Consider the following 19718-nt stretch of genomic DNA (forward strand, 5'->3'; position numbering starts at 1 on the left):
CAGCTGGTCTCCTGCGCCCCAAGGGGATGCTGCGTCGCAACCTGTGGTGGCACCAGCACCCCCAGAGCTGTGAGGGAAACAGGCTGTAATACACACCCCCCTTCCAGGGAGGATGGGAAACAATCAGAGGAAACCAGGCTCCTCAATGGAGCCAGAAGCCAGCGCACCGCCTCACCTAGGCTTGGTCTGGGCAGAACATACGCCCCTGCCCCTATCCCTGACCCCCCCACCCCCTTCCAAGCCGTTGCCTGCATCCGCCCCTCACAAAGATAGCAGGAGGAAGCGTGTGCGCGCGGGGCGGAAGTAGCTGTCGCCCGAACGCTCCCTCCCGCGCTTTTCCAGCACGGGAATCTACATCACCCCTCACAAAGATGGCGGCGAAGCGCCGCGCGGGGCGGAAGTGCTGGGCGCGGCGCAGGGGCCGCCGGGAGTCGTAGTTTCTACCGGGCTCCGGCGGCGAGCCGCTGCCTCCCTCGCGGTCGAGGCCGGCCCGCTGAAGCCGCCATGCAGCTGCTGCTGGGGCTGCTCTGGCTCCTGGCGCCGGGCTCGGCCGCGCTGGAGCCCATCAGCCTGAGCATCGCCATCGGGGCGGCCTCGGTGCTCACCGGCTACCTCTCCTACCCCAGCTTCTACTGCGGCTTCGTGGAGTGCTGCCCCGGGGCGGCGGACCGGCCCAATACCACCGGTACCGGGCCAGGGGGGCCGAGCCCTAGCCGGGGGAGGGGGACCGGACCAGGCCGGGGAGCTGGAGCAGAACCGGGGGGAGCCGAGGCGGGGGGCTGGCCCAACGGAACCGGGATCGAACCCCAGGGGACTGGGTCGGTGCTGCCGAGGGCGCTAGCTCCAGGCTGGAACTGGGGGGCAGGGACACCAGGGGCAGAGCGGGACCCGGCCAGCGAGCCTTGGGGGACTAGCAGCCCCAGGCTGGCCCGGTGGAGGGGACATGGGAGGAGGGAGAGCTGCTTGGGATAGACCCGGGCTTCAAAGGGAAGGAGCCTGGCTTACTGGAAAGAGTGGAGAACTGGGGTCAGCACCCCAGGGTGCTACTCCCAGCCCTGCTACTCATTTGCAATGTGACCTTGAGAAAAGCCCTTGCCTTCTCTGTCTGAAGTTTCCCCATCTGTGAAATGGGGCTGATCCTTCAGGTACCGCAGCTGGACATTCTGGGAGCCACATTCATTAGCGTTCTTAAAACACTTGGAGATCCTTGATGTAAGTGCAAATCAATATCGGGCTCTGTTTTCCTAGCACAGTTACCGAGGCCCCTCTAATGTTTCCTAGTGTGGGGTAAAGATACCAGACTGCCCAGAGAGAGAAATGGGATTAATGATGCCATTCAATTTGCAAGCCATTTTCTGAAATCTTTGCTCTTCTCAAATGACCTTTTTTCTTTTTCTCCTTGGATTCTTCAGCACTGAAGGAGGATCTGGATAATAAACTCTTTGGACAGCACCTTGCCAAAGACGTGATCCTGAAAGCAGTGACTGGATTCAGAAATAACCCAAATCCCAAAAAGCCACTTGTTCTCTCCCTACACGGCTGGGGAGGCACGGGTAAAAACTTTGTCAGCCAATTCATCGCAAAAAGCATTCACAAAGCGGGACAGAAAAGCAAATTTGTTCATCTCTTTATAGCCACACTACACTTCCCACATGAACATCAGATTCAACTGTATAAGGTAAGAGAGCAAATTTTAACTTCTCCTTGGTGATATTAGTAAATATTAATCATTAAAACGCTACCCTGTGAAATTAGATTGTTCCTGATGTACAAATCCATAGGTGTCTCAAGATCTCAAATAACAAACTCTTGTATCCAGCTAGTGTTTCTGTGTATTTTCAAACATTCACTGATAAGTTTGTGGAGGTGGAATCTAAATATTCCCCTGCAGTGCTAGAAACTGGAACACAACAGCACTGAGTTAAATGCTAAGAAATGGAAAGTGAAACAGACAAGTCTGTTTACTCTTGCTTTTCAGTGTTCCTCAAAGGATTAAAAATTACTTCCTTGCCTACCTTGCCTACCTTCCCCTGGGGTTACCCTTCACATTTCTTTTTACAGCTTTCACTATTGTGAAATGTCCTTTGCTCAAGCTAAATGAGGTGACTGTAAGGAACAGTAATTTCAGAGGCTTATAAGTGACTGATGCTGATCACCTTGTTTATTCCCTGCAACTTCCATGAAAAGGATAGTCACAGACTGAAAGTTACGTACTCAAAGCATCTTTAAATGTTTAAAACTGAACATTTCAGGAATCTATTTTTGACGGTTGTTTGTTTTTTATTATTAGTCAAGTAGATGGTAAAAGTAGTACTGTAGAAGAAATTTCTTCCTTTCCCCTGTATGGTCTTCCATTTGAACCACGATCTTCATGCTTTAACTGTTCAACTGAGGTTGGAAGGAATAATGCGCTTTATGGTGACTCTCATCAAATAACTGGAACAGGATTCACATCCTAGCAGCATGTGAAGGTAGTGGTCATATTCCTCCCTTCTGGAAGCTGCATATAATCAGAGCATTGAAAGGATCATTACTCACACCCCCTCCCAGGTGTTTTTTGCGCTTTCTGCAAGTGGGACCTAGTTGTTTAATGTGTGTTTCTCGTTTGTTCCAGGATCAATTGCAAACGTGGATTCGGGGTAACGTGAGCGCCTGTGCCAGGTCCGTGTTCGTATTTGATGAAATGGATAAACTGCACCCTGGCCTCATTGATGCCATCAAGCCATTCTTAGACTATTATGAGCAGATTGATGGGGTGTCCTACCGGAGAGCCATCTTTATCTTTCTCAGGTTTGTTGTCTGTCTACCATGGCAAATCCAGGGTCACCTGCGCCTTCACTGTCACTGTGGTATGTGTCTTGACCACGAAGAACTTCCAAGCATCAGCAGGAATAGAACCCAGATTCTTCTGTCAAAAAGCATGTGCTATCTGAGCTAAAGAAGAATGTCCATTAGCTGTCTGCATTGCAGGGCCTATGATACAGTTGAGCAATTCTGCCTCCATCCAGCAAAGGACTGTAGTGCATAACACCTTAAAGTGGGCCAATCTGATAGTCTAGTCTAGTAATCTATACAGCAGATTGGAGATCAGATCCTGAATCTGTCCCTCATTCCATGTGCTGGGAGCTTCACTACAGGGTGGTGGAGAGACTACTTTGCATCACTCAGAGGGCCCATCACATGTGCTTAGCTGATGATTTCTTTTGAGAGGGAGCTATGTGACCATTTCTTCTGAGCAAGAGGTATTGTGGCTCAGAACCAACGCTGTAAGGACAATGTGGAATTTAGTCCTAAATGACTTTGGCATTGGTTTAAGGTTTTTATTCTAGTGACATAGTGCTTGCCATGCAGACAAACATTAGACCAGACAAGTGTTAAATCTAATCCTGCTAGAGAAGAGATGCTGGACTCTTCCTGTCTTGGGTCTGTACTAAACTCTTTCTCTCATGAACAGTAATGCCGGTGGGGATTTAATTAATAAAGCAGCTCTGGACTTCTGGAGGAGTGGAAAAGACAGGAAGCAGATTCAGCTGAAAGACCTGGAGCCTCTGTTATCTGTAGCAGTCTTCAATAATAAGAATAGTGAGTTACTTTCCCAATGAGTGGGAGGTTCTTTTACTTCATAACTCCACAGAAAATCCTCGCTCGGTGTGTGCTGCTCCAGCTTGCCTCTTTAACTGTGTAATATTGTTGTACTCGCACTCCCACACAGTTAGGCCCAGATACTGCCAGGCTCTGAGCACAACAATTCATTGATTTCACTGGATGCTTTGCACATTTCAGGAGGCACTCTGCAGCTCTCAGGATCGGGTCCTCACCCAACAGAATGTTTGTTTCAGGGAGAAATGATGCCCAATGTTTTTCACCTCTGTGGATTGACCTGAGTTTATAACCTAACTTGGGTCCCAGTGAAAATGATGTTAGATGATCCCAGCCTGGTTCTTAGAAGATAGCTGCCTACCTGATAACTAGGGTCCAACCAAATTCAGGGTTCATTTTGGTCAATTTCATGGTCATGGGATTTTAAAAATCATAAATTTCATGATTTCAGCTATTTGAATCTGAAATGTCATGGTGTTATAACGGTAAGGGTCCTGACCCAAAAAGGAGTCGTTGGGGGGAGGTTGCAAGGTTATCATGGGGAGTGGGTTGAGGTACTGCTACCCTGACTTGCGTGCTGCTGCTCACGCCAGCGCTGCCTTCAGAGCTGAGCTGCTGGAGAGCGGTGGCTGCTGGCTGGGAGACCAACTCTGAAGGCAGAGCGGCTGCCAGCAGCAGCGCAGATGTAAGTGTGGCCTGGTCTGGTGTTGCCACCCTTCCTTCTGCGCTGCTGCCTGCAGAGCTGGGCCCTGAGTCAGCAGCTGCCACTGTCCAGTCACCCAGCTCTGAAGGGAGCAGCGCAGAAGGAAGGGTGGCATGGTATGGTATTGCCGCCCTTACTTCTGCGCTGCTGCTGGCGGGGTGCTCCCTTCAGAGCTGGGTGCCTGGTCAACAGCCGCCGCTCTCCAGCCGCCCAGCTCTGAAGGCGGCGCAGAAGGGTGGCAACACCATGACCCCCCCCCCCCTAAAATAACCTTGTCACCCCACGGTAACTCCCTTTTGGGTCAGGACCCCTAATTTGAGAAACATCGGTTTCCCCCGTGAAATCTGTATAGTATAGGGCAGCAGTTCTCAAACTGTGGGTTGGGACCCCAAAGTGGGTCCCAACCCATTTTAATGGGGTTGCCAGGCCTGGCTTAGACTTTCTGGGGCCAAGGCCTGAGCATCTCCATCCGGGGCTTCAGCCCTGGGCATTGGGGCTCGTATTACAGGTCCCCTGCCTGGGACTGAAGCCCTTGGGCTTGACTTTGCCCTCCCCCCAGGTGGCGGGGCTCAGGCGGGCTCAGGCTTCGGTCCCCCCTCCAGGGGTCATGTAGTAATTTTTGTTGTCCGAAGGGGGTCGCAGTGCAATGAAGTTTGAGAACCCCTGGTATAGAGTAAAAGCACATACAAGACCAGATTTCACGGTCTGTGATGCGTTTTTCATGGCTGTGAATTTGGTAGGGCTCCACTGATAACAGTAAAATCAAAGACCTCTGCACAGAGGAAGACCTGTACCTGGACCAGCAGAGGGTACTGCAGATCAGGATTGAAGAGCACTGACAGAGCTGTGTACAGAATATTCCTGCTTTACGCCTGGTGCAAGCTAGTGCCATTATAAGTGACCAATATGAATCAAAGTCTAAATCTTAGATAATGTCCCTAGAGGTGTAAGACCTAGGTGCAGTGCCTGGGCCTTTCATGTTTGGAAGTGGTATGGGGCTGTTCATCTGTCATTGAGTAAAATCACCTACCTAGAAAACAAGGAGCAAGTATTTACTGACAATGGAGAACAGAACTGTCATTAGGATGTTACAGATGTTCTCCCTGACCATTTAAGCAAACCTCCTGTCTGATGTTTTCTAGGTGGCTTGTGGCACAGCAGCCTGATCGACAGAAACCTCATTGATTACTTTGTCCCCTTCCTGCCCCTGGAGTACAAGCATCTTAAGATGTGCATCAGGGCAGAAATCGAGTCTGGTGGCAAGAAAATCAACGAGGCAATCGTCGATGAGGTGGCCAACGAGATGACGTTCTTCCCAAAAGATGAGAAAATCTACTCTGATAAAGGCTGCAAGCTTGTGCAGCAGAAGCTGCTGTATTACTGGGAGAGGTTATGAGCAATATGGAACTGAGGTGGAACAAGGAACTCTGCGCCCCTTTAGCTCGCTGAAGCACTTTTAATGGCATTTTGAAGTCTGTCTTCTTTGCACTTTTAATATTTTGGGACATGTGGCAGGGATCCTAGGAATGACTGATTTTTTTTTTTTTTAAACCCCAATGCTCTTCCTTAAACATGCAGTACCCAACTGTTGCCTTTTTAATCTGGGATAGTCTCTAGATATCTTTGAGCATAGCATTCATCACTGGATACAGCCTTCACTGTATTGTATTTTAACAGCTGAGATTGTTAAAAATTCCATCCTCTCCCTCCAACCCTTGCTACTAGACAACTGGAGTAAAATGAAGGAATCCTTCCATTTGGCCACAGTCCCTTCCTAGCACATGGAAGGTCCAATAGGAGCTTTGGCCTGGACTTCAGCTGGCGTGCCCAGGGTCCATGATAATGGCACTGGTAGAGTCCTTGATGCTTTGCTAGTTCAAATGCCACTGTGCTGGAAGTACTCCTTGTGCTCTGGAGAAGGTTGGTAGTGTTGTGCGTAGAGGGTCAGCTCTCCGGGGATGGAAGGGCAGGACCTTGGTTCATTTCTGACTCTAAGCTGTCTTCATGCCTCCTGCTGTGGTGATGTGGAACGTTAAGGTGAACTCAAAGAAACCTGGGGTTGGGGAGAAATTAGTTGCTTCCCTCCATGGTTTCTATCCAAAAGACTCTCTATTCTTTCCCCTCCTCATATGAAATTTGAATCAAAGGGAGTCCAAGTGGCTGTGTGCTTGGCTGCCAGTGGGTATTTCTGCCCCTTTCAGTGGGCAGGGGGAACCGTTCACCAGGGGTTTGACTGCTACAGCACCTCAGGAAAGCGTCTTGTCTTTCAGTGGGGAAACATTCATGAAGGTTTGACTGTTACAACGTGTCAGGTCAATATCTATGCATGGTGGTGGGCATGAAATCCACAAGGTGTTACATTCCCTCCAAGCCACAGCTGTGTAATCCAGGAATACCCCCCTTCCCCTCCCCAGACACACACCTTGCTTGAATGTTACCTTGTAGTAGAAATGATTTTGAATAGTCTATTTTTGATACTATTTTATACTAGATTGTTGAAGTGAAAGTACAAAATCTTTTCCTACAGAACTGGGAAGGGAAGGGGGGGAGTGGGAAATATAGTCAAAGAACAATCTTCCCCCATTGCAGCCTTATTTTTAATAGTTATTAAAGAGAACCTGTGTCTGGCACAGTCAGTGTGAAACATCTTGTTCCCAGCAGCAAGGTGAAATGGGAACCTGAAGGGTTAGGAAGCTGGGAGAGGATCAACCTTCACCCATCCAGTAAGGGTGGAGTTTTCATATTGCAGCTTACTCACCAAAGACTCAACTTTCTAACTCTTTTTCTCCCTCCTACTCTGCCATACATGAGAGCTGGAAGTGCCTTTACATAAATGGAGGATAAGAAAGCTTAACTTACTACATAGTTCACTTAATGTGTATGTGCAGCATAGTATCAGTGCAGCTAAGACTCATGGGAGGAACTTGATTTTATTATGTAATTGCTGAATTAACTCCCTCTTATACATTGACACTTGTTTTAAGATGGTTTGGAAAACTGCTTTTTATTAATGTCTCAAATCAAGCCTGTTTTTATTCAAACTACTAGCAAGAAAGCTTTAAATGTTCACCTTAACCTCTGCAATTGAAGGAGTCAGTTACACTTTTTATAACCTTGCATGCAGTTTTGTCATAACTGTGACAAACTGTTTACTCTGATGCAATCACTTGAAGTGGACAGTAGCTATTAACCTTGGGATATTGGACTGTTGCTTTGATGTGTGATGTTTTATCTTTATTGGTAACTCTTCCTCAAAAAGGTTCTAAACACTGCACTCACAAACGTTTAGTACCTCTGATCTGAATGTAAAGTACTCATGCAGTTTTTAAAACTCTAAAAGGTCATAGCTGCAATAAATGTCTTTTGTCCTTCAGCTGCCTTTTGACTTATTAAAGAACTGCCAGCTGGTAGACACTACCATTCGACTGCTTAACACCTAGGCATTCATGCTGTGGTATCTCAAGTTCCTTCCACTCAAGTTTGGTCTGATGAAGTTGGGCCATCTTTAAGTAACAACTGACTTACAAAGGTACCTTGTAGGAAGGAGCAGGTAAGAATAGGCTAGACCTCCCTGTAGCTTTTTGTTGAATACAGCAGGGTGCCCCAGTTCAGCCACACCAATGCAATTTGCAAAGGTGCCATTCAGGAGTATAGAGGTGGAAGGCCTTCCTGAGTCAGAGAAGTAATGCTCCTTTCAGGTGATAAACCTGAGGTGGGGATTTAGCTGAAAAGGTTGCATTTTTACCTGTTTCCACTGGGCAAGAATGGCTGAAAGTTTGCTCTTCTCACAGCAAATCTTCAGCATTCCTGCCAGTTTTTTCTATGATGCAATCTGTAGAAATGTAGCTTGCCACATATCTTCAGCAGTAATAGGATGTATTCAAGCAGGATCTCGGTCCTAACTGTCACCAGACCCTGACCAGGTCACTTGATCTCAATTTCCCCCACTGTTAGAGTGTAAGTACTGTGGTAGTACCCCTGGAGTTCAGCTGCTAGAATTTAAACACTCCATCTAGACAGCAGGGTTAAAATGCCAGCAGCCCAGTATAAACATCCTACCATTAGTGGGAAATTGGTGTTCTATGCAAGACAGGGCGAATGCTCTTTCCTCCCTTCCCCACCCCGTGCTCTCATAGATGCTCACAGTAGGACTCTAACAGCATTAAGTGCTTTGAGTTCGCTAATGGATGGAAGTGCAAAGTATTACTTGGCAGAGTTGCGTAATGTTCTTCACTACTGAAAGTGAGAGGTTCAGGATATTGTGATATAAACAAGAGCAGGATTTCTTGGACAGAAACCACCAGGGACACCAGTGATGGAAGTTTCTTGCTTCCCCTCTCTGCTAATTGCATCATGTCACTATAAGTTTGTAGAATGTAATCCTCAATTTATTATTTCAGGGAAGCCATCAAATAGCGACTGTTTGGAGCACTACACCCTTATTCCAGCTGGTCTGCCCTGCGAGTTTCAAAAACTCAGGCTCCTGGGGGGTTATGAAACCAGCAGGTTAAAGGGAATCTCTGAGAATGAGCTAACAGTTTTAAGTTAATTTACGTTATCCAAATGTAACAAGAACAAACAGGAAAGGCTTGAATCCTGCTGCTCCATTTCTCTACAGAGGTGCAAAAAGCAATGCACACCAAGTGCTGCATTTTAACTGTCCCATGTGGACACTGCTGGAATGAACTAAAAGGTATCTACTTTGCAGAAACAGAGTCCTGTTTGAAGAGGACTACATTACTGCAAACTAGGTACAGCGTCCACAGCAGTTATAATGCAGCACCCTCGTGCCTGCTGCAATTCACACATCCCTGGTCTGCACTGTGGCACAATGTAGACATAACCACGGCCATCATCACTTACTGTAACTAGTCACCCATGCTAGTGACATCAATAAGAAGTGGGCATTTTAAGAGGAAGTGGGGTTTTAATCTACTCTAGCAGCTGGACAATTTCAGTCAGTGTTTTAGGCACCTTTAGAATACAGTTGAGACTACAGCCTGTGGAAGACTGTTCCTCTTACAAAGAGACAGGAACCTGGTTTGCACTAGCATAGCTTTAGAAAACTCATGCACAATCCCAAGCAGTCTGCACTAATTATTCGCTTGCTTCACATTGCAAATCATAATGACTTAGCTAATCTTTTTCAGCAATGGCTAAAGAACCCTGTCTCTCTCCACTACCTAGCCCCTTTGTAGCCTAGCCGCAAAAAATGAACATGGAAGTTTGTATTCAAGCACAGCAGAATGCCTCTAACCAGAAGGCAGAATAAGCATGGTAAGATGGTAAATTTACATACAAAGATAACCATGAGGCAGTCCCTTCAATATATGCAAATAGCAGAGAGGTACCATATACAAATGTTACTGGTGAGAACTTTTATTGAGGGAATTATAAAAATCTTATTTTGAAATTGTAAGATCTAGAAACTGAAATGCAAAAAAGTTAACAGTGTTGGCAATTATAACTAAAACTGGCAGATAGGCTGCTGTAACTTTAGTTGATGCCATTACAGTAATTAAATATTTTCCCAGGTAGTTTTGAAGCTGTCTTCATCCCTTTCCACATGGCACTGCCTTGTAAGGCTAGGATCAAAACTAAATCACACAGAGCTTGAAAGGGGTGAAAAATTACCCAGACTGCTACTTTCAGCATTTAGAAAAGTTTAAAACTAAAGAAAATCTTACAGCAGCCACATGGACTGAATAGGATTTAACAGATTCTGCCTTCCAATTACTCTGATTCTATGAAACAAACGCCAAACACTAGATTTTAGTAAACAGCCCTTTTCTTCATTACCAGAAAGGAAAGACAGTGTCACAGCTACACTTCACAGCAAACAGCCAAAGAAGGAACTAACTCCACTACAGGGATACAGTCAACAACTTTGCTGCAGTTCCTCCTCCTACTCAGCCTTGTTTCACACACTGACCTTCCCTTATCAGAGATGGATTCCACATCGCTAATGCAGTCCGGCACCAGAAGGGACAGTTTACACCCTTGTTTTTATAAGAATGGCACTGCATAATGCTAGGTAAAAGGACATATGGGCTCACTCCCTCACTTTGGTTCCAATAGAGCTGGAAGCACCAAGGCTGGTTGTTTTTAAGAAAAACAAAAACCTGCATATCCACCTTTCAAAGACAGTCTGGGAAATACCCCACCCACAACTCCTAGGAATGGTCTTGCAGCTATAAGGGCCTTGATTAAAATATTCTGTATCATCTGGAAACCATTTCTACAAATTAAAACCTAATTAAAACCAGATCAAAACTGCAGGTCTAACGTACATATGTGTTCCACTGAACAATTGTAACGATCAACCAATCCATGATTTGAGATAAATCATAGGTACTGTTAGACAATGCTCTGGAAGGGGTGACTGCTCCATGCACAGTTCTTCCCTAACTTCATGGCACAGGACTGATGTCTTTTGAAGATATGACTATTACAGGGCTCTCCCAGAATAAAAAGACAAGTGTCTTGCCACTTATTTACATCAGGCAATTAAATGACAATGTTCCTTTTTTTTAAAAAAGTGCTTGACAAATGAAATGTTTCGGTTTCTCCACTTCATGATTAGGTTCATTTTTTCCTTTGCAGATCACAGCATCGTAAACATTACAAGTCATAGTAAAAATCCAGCTTGGTGAACACAGTTTTGCATCCTTTATCAGAGTAGATTTTCTCCTCCTTGGGGAAGTAGGTCATCTCATCAGCTACTTTGGTTATGATTTCTTCATCCACCATGTAGCCACGTGATTCAAGTTCAACCCTGACACACATTTTCACGTGTTTGTACTCCAGAGGCAGAAAGGGGACAAAATAATCAATGAGGTTTCTGTCGATCAGGCTGCTGTGCCAAAAGCCGCCTGCAAAAAATACTGTTGGTTAGTGCACCTTTTGTGGAGGCTGACAGCTAGTAGGGAGGGGGATACATTTATCACAACTCCCTGCTACCCACCCTAAAGTTGTTTACTCTTGGTCTGTATTCTTACCACAATCACTTCTCTTTTTATAAGGTCCCACATTGCCATAGTAGGAGCGTGGCTTCACTTTAAGCCAAGCAAGATGGACACAGAAACCTCACATATTGGAGCTGTTGCTGCATGTCAAGGTTTCAAGGCTAGCGGCACCTCTGCTCGCTCTCCAGTCTCAGTGCGGCCCCTCAGTTGTTAGGCTCTAAGCCTTTACCTGTCCTGGGGCAGAATCCTACAATTCTCCCACTTTTAGACTGGGACCTGGCCACAGTATCTGGTGGATCAACCTTGCTTACTCTAACAGGTTCAACCGGGTTTGGGTACCTGCAGTTCTTCCCTTCAGGAGCCCATGGCCAGCAGTAAATACAGTGACCAGACAGCCTTTTCAAACCAAAGTATTGTTTAATCTTAGCAGTAGAAATAAAGCATAACAAAGAGGATTTTAAAACAAAGGGCCATGCACATGTCTATCTTACCTATGGCTTACCATCTCCCTGACTTGGAAGCCTAGGAAGGCCTTTCTGCTTCAGACCCTCCAGCAGGGTCTATGAGTGTTTCAGTTTATTCCCCACAAACGACTACCTGACCTCTTGCCACAGAATCTTTTAAATTGTCATTTTGATTTCCAGGCTGGGCAAAACAAGCTCTGTAATTTGGCTGGAGCCAAGGAAGTAGGTTCCTCACAGCTAATATCCCAGGTATTTTCTCTAAGCCTCCTTCAAGTGTTTACGAGGGCATGTTTTTATTCCCCAACCGCCTGCTGTTAAACTAAAATGCACATAGTAGATATCCCAATATTTAACCCAATGCAGCAGAGTGGTTAGAATTAAATCAAAGTGATTTAAAACCACCAAATTTTAATCAATGCAAATCAGCAAGCAGGAAAACTTGATTAAATAATCAGTTTTAATGGAATTTTGCATTTATACTTGAGTTACTTTCCTAAAGAAAGGTTGATTCTTATTGGTTGGTAACCATTAAAACAGGTTGGTTTCCAATTGAATAGAGCTTTTACATTAAATTTGGTGCTTTTGTTGGGGGTGGGAGAAGCTAACTAAGAGGATGTGCTGTTACCTATACATAGTTAAGCAGTTATATAGCTTAATTTATATTTATTCAGATTTTTATTTTTTATATTTGTTGTTATGCCAGAAATGGTGAATGATACACTTATTAACTAAAAAAAATGTATTTGTGATTTGTATCAAAATGTTTATCAGAATGTTTTGCATTTAAAACTGATTTCTTAAACAAAGAAAATACTATCTGTGGTTAGTGAATTTAACTGCTTGTTTCACGTCATCATCTCCTTTAGGATTTTAGAACTAGTACACGTCATCCTCTGACGCATAGATCGGAAGAGGAAAACAAGTTTTCCTGTTTCTTCAACTCCCATTGGTTTCTTTTCATTGAATGAAAGTCATTGAACTGACCTATCTGAATAAAGTAAAAACCAACCAACCAAAAAAAAAACCCAACAACTTTCTCTGCATCTGCTGAAGAGGCTATTGCTGTCAAAAGCTGGTTTAGCACTTCAACGAACGCTGGTTTGGCCAGTGACTTCCACCAGTTCAGTGGTTTGACTTTCTTTAAAATTTGGCAGCAAACATGTAATGCTTAATATTTTTTATTTAATTTAAATGTTAATAGATTATAGTAAGTTTAGACCCTAGCACAGGTTGTCATAACCAGATGTTTAATTTTAAATAGATTTAAAAAAAAAAAGAAAAAATTTAAACAAAAAGTCAGATTTAAATTTTTTTTAAAAACCATCTATTTATCCATACTGTGTTGTAGACACAGTGAACTTCTCAAGAGCCAGGTCACATACAATGTTAATGAATTACAGAGCAGTCCCACGTCCTTCACACTGCACCACTCCTCTCCATCTCAAACCAGCAACCAAACAGCATCAGTCTGAATACTTCATGACTATACCATGGCACCTCCCTGCCTGAAAACTGGAGTTCACACAGAGCTGCAACTGCTGCCGACACACCAGTTCACATCAACTCTAGCCCTGCCATTTTTGCTTCTCTCTCTGTCTCTTGGTAAATAAACCTGTGTGCACTTTCACCATGGTAAAAGCAGTTTCTCTCTCTCTCTCTCTCATCCTAAGGCTGCTCAAAAGAACAATATCAACCAACAGATGCAGAATCCATCGTTTAACACAACAGTCACTGAGTGCACTTCTTAGTTTGTCATCCTGCAGACTGCTCTGCTGGAGAGCTATAATACTCCGGTTCCATTGTTAGAAGGTTTATTTCTAAGCTATTGTTAAAAATAACTTTGTAACTACACAACTATGCCATTATAATTTAAGGAAAACTAACTCAGGCTGGCAATCCATCCACCCTCAATTCTGAAGGGCAAGGAAGGATTGGGGTGTGGCATTTATCGTGAACCCTCCAATTATGAGCGAAATAAATCTATCTACAGTCTTGGAAAGGGGAATGGCAACCTTCCTCATCAGAGATAGTAGGTCAGTGCCACAGGCAGCAAAAAGATGCATAAAATAATCTCACTTAAAAGTTGCATATAGTCTGTTGAAGAGTCAAACTATGTAAAGAGTGAAATATTATGGCAATCCCATGATTACCACTGGGACCATTACAACTGAAACATTTGTTTCTTAGGTGTTCTCCAAAGGAGAGGCAGTTGACAAATACCAGAAATAGATGCAGAACCACTCTTTCAAAGAGAAGTATTTTTAGACACGGGAATAACCAATTTTACTCACTGTTCTTATTGTTGAAGACAGACAGAGACACTCCAGCTTCCAGGTCTTTGAGTTCCATGGTTTCCCTTTTCTTTCCACTTTTCCAGAAATCTAATGCCACCTCTGTTATCTTTTCAGCCCCCGCATTGCTGTGTGAAGGAGGGAAAGGATTTCAGCTGGATGTGTTTCTCAGAGCATTCAGTTTATAGCATTGCAAGTATTTCACAGATGCTCCTTACCTGAGAAAGATGAAGATGGCTCGCCGATAGGACACTCCATCAAGCTGCTCATAATAGTCCAAGAACGGTTTGATGGAATCAATGAGCCCTGCATGCATTTTATCCATTTCATCAAATATAAAGATTGACCTGCCACAGGCGCTCACGTTTCCCCGAATCCATGACTGCAACTGGTCCTGTTACACAAAATAAAGGAGAACGCAAATTCCATTTCCATCAATATCACGTTAAAGACACGGGAAATATGTAGATTTTAGATCACCCCTTTCCATTCAAAAGCTGTAACTTCAATTGTGTACCTGTAGTTCTGTGAATTTCTTGATCCAAAACTGGTTAAAAGGTCAACAGTAAACAATGATAAAAAGAACAGTAACAGAAATGCATTCTGTTGTTAAAATAACCTTAAGAACTCGGGTGAGTTACCAGAATCTGTCTGCCAGGTATCTATGAAAAAGGACTATACTTCAAGCCAGTGAATGAACATCAATACAAAGCAGTGATCTGGCTTGTAGGACAAAGTGAAGCCCAGTGGGGCAAACTATTTTCTCTGGTGCTAATACTCTGCAGTCATGTAGCATATTCCATCCTTAGATCTCAAAACATTACCCAACTAATGAATGTTGCACAAACTGAGTCAGCAAGAGATTAAGTGACTTAGCCAAGGTCACATAATAAAATCACAGGAACAGCTAGGAATTGAACCTAGAATCATAACTCCTAGTCCCGTGCTTTAAGCCCTAGTAAATAATCTAACTGGAGGTGATTAAAAACCTTTCAAAAGTGTAGTTTTGTTCAGAAAGGGGGTTAACCTCATTTAAGTATTTTATTGTATGGCACAAGGGTTTACCCACTGTTAAATGTTACGTTTAAGATTAGCAATGAGAAAGAAAAGGAACTGGGACAGTTGATTTAAAACCAACAATGACTCTGCTGATCACCTCCAGAGATCATCATCATTTTACCAGTCTCACTATTATTTGGTTCCTGCACATGGGTGAGGCAGTGCAGGGAAGACAGCACTGCCTGTGCTTTGGATAAAGAGGGCTTTAATTTCTAGCACTGTCCACATGGTAAATTTCACAAGCAGTTTTTCTTTGTAAGTGAACAAAGAGCATAAAGATCCATTTCTCCCACTGCATTTAGGAAAGACTCAGCTGGGGCAGGACAATAGAAAGCTTTACAAGGGGAAACATATAAACTAGAGAAAAAGTAGAATTCTCCATTTTAAAAGCTTATGTATAGACTGTTCCATTCCTTTAAGTCTTCAGCATGCATACATTTTGTGTTTACATGTTCAAAACACTGTACAAACATTCACTAATCAGCACAATACTCCTGTTAGGTAAAAAAGTTTCATCCTCATCTCGCAGACAGCAGAAGAGACTCTCTCACACAACCCAGTGGTAGATTCAGGATTAAAATTCAGGAACGCAAACAATGGTATTTCTCTAAACTGTGCTGCCTCACATATCTACCTGCCTGAGGTACTTATATAGCCCCTGTCACTGTGGTATCTCAGCATTTCACAAGCTTTAATGTATCCATGCTCACAACATCGCTGTGAGGGACAAAGTACTACTAGCCCCATTTTTCAATTGGGAAACTGAGGCAGAGAAAGACTAAGTCACATGCCCAAAGTTACACAGGAAGCCTGTGGTGGGATACTTGGGTTCAGTTCTCCGTTCCAAGTCCCATGTTGATGCCCTACCCGTGTCCTTTCCCTCTAGATAGGGACATGAGAGGATGCATAAACAATTTTTTTTTACATCCAGGGGAAATCAGTCCCTAAATGTTACGGTATACACATTTGCACTTCAGACTCGACATACATTGTATTTTACTGTTTCAGATAAAAAGTCTTCACTTGCTAGTACTCCCGATCCCATAACCTTTATAAACTAATACAATCACACTTCCCTATGATGAGCTCCAAAATACACTCTCACCTTGTAGTGGCCAACACTATGTGCATGGGGAAAATGCAAAGTGGACACAAATTGATGGACATAATTGCTGTTCAGGCCTCCTTCATAGATACTCTCGGCAATTATTTTACTGACAAAGTTTTTGCCAGTACCAGTCCATCCATGCAAGGAGAGGGTGAGAGGCTTTTTGGGGTTTGTATTGTTCAAGAAGCCAATCACAGCTTTCACAATCACCTTCTTCACGAGGTGCTGGCCAAACAGTTTCTTGTCCAAATCCTCCTGGAGCGCTGAATGAAGAAGACACCAATCAGATAAGTATAAAAGACGGTGACAAGTTTTAGCGTTTCTAAGCTGCTTCAATACAGAGGACCCTTTAATAACATTATCTCAGGGTGCCCAAACTTTGCTCATCCCAGGGCAGCTGCCGGGGGGATCAAAGAGCTACCCTGACTAGAACAGAGCAACCACTTTTCTCTTTAATATATAGATATGACCAGTGGAGACTACAGACCCTAGCATGTGATGCTCTGGTTCCAGCTGCCAAACACTACGCCATGTTCCTGTGGAGATAATCATACCCCCTTTTACTCTCCCTCCTTCCATCTGGAAGCAGCCACACATCCCTTTAGAAGAAGGCAGAGCCCAGTCCTCCCTTCATCTTCCCTAGAGCCCCCCAAAACAGCCTCCTTGGCATCCAACCTCTAATCGCCTGTCCCTGCTCCTCACCACGTTCCTCTGCCTGCTGCCCCATATCCCTCTCCCCAGCGACCCTGCCCTGACCCCCTCTCTCAGGGTGCATCTTCCTAGGGGCCCCTGATCCTTCCCCCACATAAAGAGCCCTCAAGCTCAACTCCACCCCACCGCGACAACTCTCAAGCCCTCCCCAACCCTGTGCTTACCCCATAACTGCCAACCCCACCCCCCGTACCTGCGCCCGCCCGGGCCCCCTCCCGCTGGAGGCAGCACTCCCTGAAGTAGCAGTAGAGGCGGGGGTAGGAGATGAGGCCGGTGAGCGCTGAGGCGGCGCCAGCCAGCGCCAGCCCGAGGCTGATGGGCTCCACCGTCTGCACCGGGCTCAGCAGCAACACGAGGCCCAGGGCAGCCCCCGGCGGCACCCGCAGCAGCTTCATACCCCCCTCCGCCAGGCCCCCACAGCCCCGACCCTGCCAGCCGCCACCCCGACCCAGCCCCAGCGCTTCCGCATCCGGACTAACCGCTTCCGCCGCCGCCGCCATCTTGGTTGTGGGCAGAGGCCTTCTCCAAGGCTGAGGGAGCGGGCGGGAGGCGGCGGCCATTTTGGAAACAGAGGCATTGACTGTCACGTGACAGACCAGTTCCCCTTTGACCCCAGGCCCGCGAGCACGCTGCGCGGCAGGTCACGTGTCGCGACACGCGGTCAAGGCTGCCGTAGCGGCCGAAGCGCCGGGCCGTGGTGCGGGGCAGAGCACCCAGCGCTCTGGGCGGTCGAGCGGCAGATGGCCCCAGAGCCCCTGCTGGAGGGACAGCCAGCCCCGGCCCTGAGCCTGCTCTCCACAAGCCCCAAATGTTCTGTCAGAGCTTTGCTGAGAGGCTCCCTGTTCCTCCTGTGTCCTCTGCGGCTAGAAGCAGGGGCGGAGGGAGAGCTCAGTGGACTGAGCATTGGCCTGCTAAACCCAGGGTTGCGAGTTCAATCCTTGAGGGGGGCCATTTAGGGATCAGGGCAAAAATCAGGGATCAGCCCTGGGGGTTGGACTAGATGACCTCCTGAGGTCCCTTCCAGCCCTGATATCCTGTGGAAGGAGGTCAGGCCTGGTATACAAACCCTTTAACACCCAGCCCCCTTGAAAAGAGTAATTAAGAAAGAATGGTTTTGGTCTGTCTGCTCAGAGTCACTGCTGGTTGATAAAAGCCCATTTCAACCTGCTCCTGCTAAAAAATGAACACAATATTGGCACTGCTTTCAGCCAGACCGTTTCATTGTGCAGGACCAGGTGTCCCGATTTTATAGGGACAGTCCTGATTTTTGGGTCTTAGGCTCCTATTACCCCCCCAGTCCCTGTCCCACTTTTTCACATTTGCTGTCTGGTCACTGTACATTGTACTTCCTATTATTAACAGTTTTGTCAAGTTGTATAAAATGCTATTTTCATGCTTCCTAAATCAGGTGGTTTTACGTATCAATGCACTGTTGATCCTGAGATTAAAATGGTCTTGAGCATCACTAAAATGAACTGGAAACCTTTGGATTCACACATTTTGTTTATCACAGATGATTTACAGCAAATGCAAGCATGTAACTCACTGATAAACCAACTGGTTTTCAGCTATAAATATGAAAAGAGGGTGGTGGCTCTGTAGCCTCACACTTGTGACTGTTAAATTAAAAACATTACTCCAGAACTCATTAACAGTACAACATTTCTTAAGTCATCTTTTGAGGAAAAGATTATTTAAATATTTGAACTCTCCATGCTGTTTATCCATACTCTAAATGCTAGATGATGCACTTTTGTAATCTCTATTTATTATAACACCTGTTAAGAGATAGACTGGTCGTATTTTTAAATGGTGCAGGAACTAGCCATCTGTGTTGCTTAGGCATAACATTTAGTGCTGTTCTAACAAACAACAATCAACTATTAGATAAAAGGTGAATATACCAAAACACATGACCACAGAACTTTTCACCCCAGGACCAAAATCATTTAAAGAATCATTTTCCCCATTTTACAGATGACGTTAAGCACAGATGCACAGAGACATTAAATAACGTGTTCCAGATTACAGAGAGTATCAGTGGCAGAATCACGAAGCTGGTATCTAGACTCTCAGGGTATGTCTACACCGCAAGTGGCAGCCCTCAGCAGCGAATCTCAGAGCCCAGATTGACAGACTCAGGTTTGCAGGGTTTATGCTACAGCGCTAAACATAGTTGTATAGATGTTTAGGCTCAGGCTGGAGGTTGGGCTCTAAGATCCAGCCTGAGCCCAAACATGTACACAGCTATTTCTATTGCCATAGTGCAAGCCCGAGTCTGTCAATCCGGGATCTGAGATTTGCTGCCACGGGCTATGTAAATGGACCCTCAGTCAGATGTTCACAGTGCTAGACAATATTGCCTCTTTCAACTATTTTCATAGCTAGCCTTTATGTGTAACAATGTTACAGGAAAAGTCTATTTATTTTTCTCCTCCCATTTTGCACAGATTTTACATTTTTCTTTTTGTGTTAATTTTATTTGAAAGATGTCAGTCCACCAGTAGTGGCAACAGAAATTCTCAGAGGTGAGAAGGCAGTCCAGTCTCAGTGCCCCATTCACTCATTGGCTTTTTTTATTGAGATTGTCAATAACCATGCTAACTGTGAGTGGGAGTAATTTCTGTGATATGAGCATGTGCCTACTAACAATTGGACCAACACCATCAAATTCATTTGAATGAAGACAAACAGCTATCAGCTAGGAACAACGTTCAAGTACTACTTTGGTTGATGACACCATGAAGATTGATTTGACCAGATGAAAGCCTAGATACCATTATCAAACTCCTGAACCTACCAGTATCTTTAGTATTG

At 45.1% G+C, this 19718-nt stretch overlaps 2 protein-coding genes across 10 annotated transcripts in view; one reads left to right on the top strand and one right to left on the bottom strand.

Moving 5' to 3' along the window:
• Positions 1-17343, bottom strand: part of TOR1A (torsin family 1 member A) — a 29782-nt gene extending 12439 nt beyond the window's left edge. For 5 of the 9 annotated variants that reach the window (XR_012155289.2, XR_012155288.2, XR_012155287.2 and 2 more), the window contains exons 1-4: positions 17095-17341; positions 16188-16453; positions 14242-14417; positions 14024-14151 (exon numbers count right to left, since the gene is read on the bottom strand). Coding sequence is in view for 3 of the 9 variants with exons in the window: in XM_073314687.1 (XP_073170788.1) it covers positions 10925-11175; positions 14024-14151; positions 14242-14417; positions 16188-16453; positions 17095-17296 (1023 nt within the window). In the remaining 6 variants the exon portion in view is untranslated. Of the gene's footprint in view, positions 1-986; positions 2501-10860; positions 11176-14023; positions 14152-14241; positions 14418-16187; positions 16454-17094 lie in introns of those variants that run through there. The other 4 variants (XR_012155285.1, XM_073314689.1, XM_073314688.2 and 1 more) reach the window with 3 other exon arrangements.
• LOC140899335 (torsin-1A) lies at positions 445-7690 on the top strand. The gene is made up of 5 exons (XM_073314690.1): positions 445-685; positions 1413-1678; positions 2615-2790; positions 3455-3582; positions 5446-7690. The coding sequence occupies exons 1-5, from the start codon at positions 505-507 to the stop codon at positions 5697-5699; spliced, it is 1005 nt and encodes a 334-aa protein (XP_073170791.1). The 5' UTR covers positions 445-504; the 3' UTR covers positions 5700-7690.
• Positions 17344-19718: the final 2375 nt, after the last annotated feature.

This window comes from Lepidochelys kempii, chromosome 16, assembly GCF_965140285.1.
Source record: "Lepidochelys kempii isolate rLepKem1 chromosome 16, rLepKem1.hap1, whole genome shotgun sequence".
NCBI classification, from domain to species: domain Eukaryota; kingdom Metazoa; phylum Chordata; order Testudines; family Cheloniidae; genus Lepidochelys; species Lepidochelys kempii.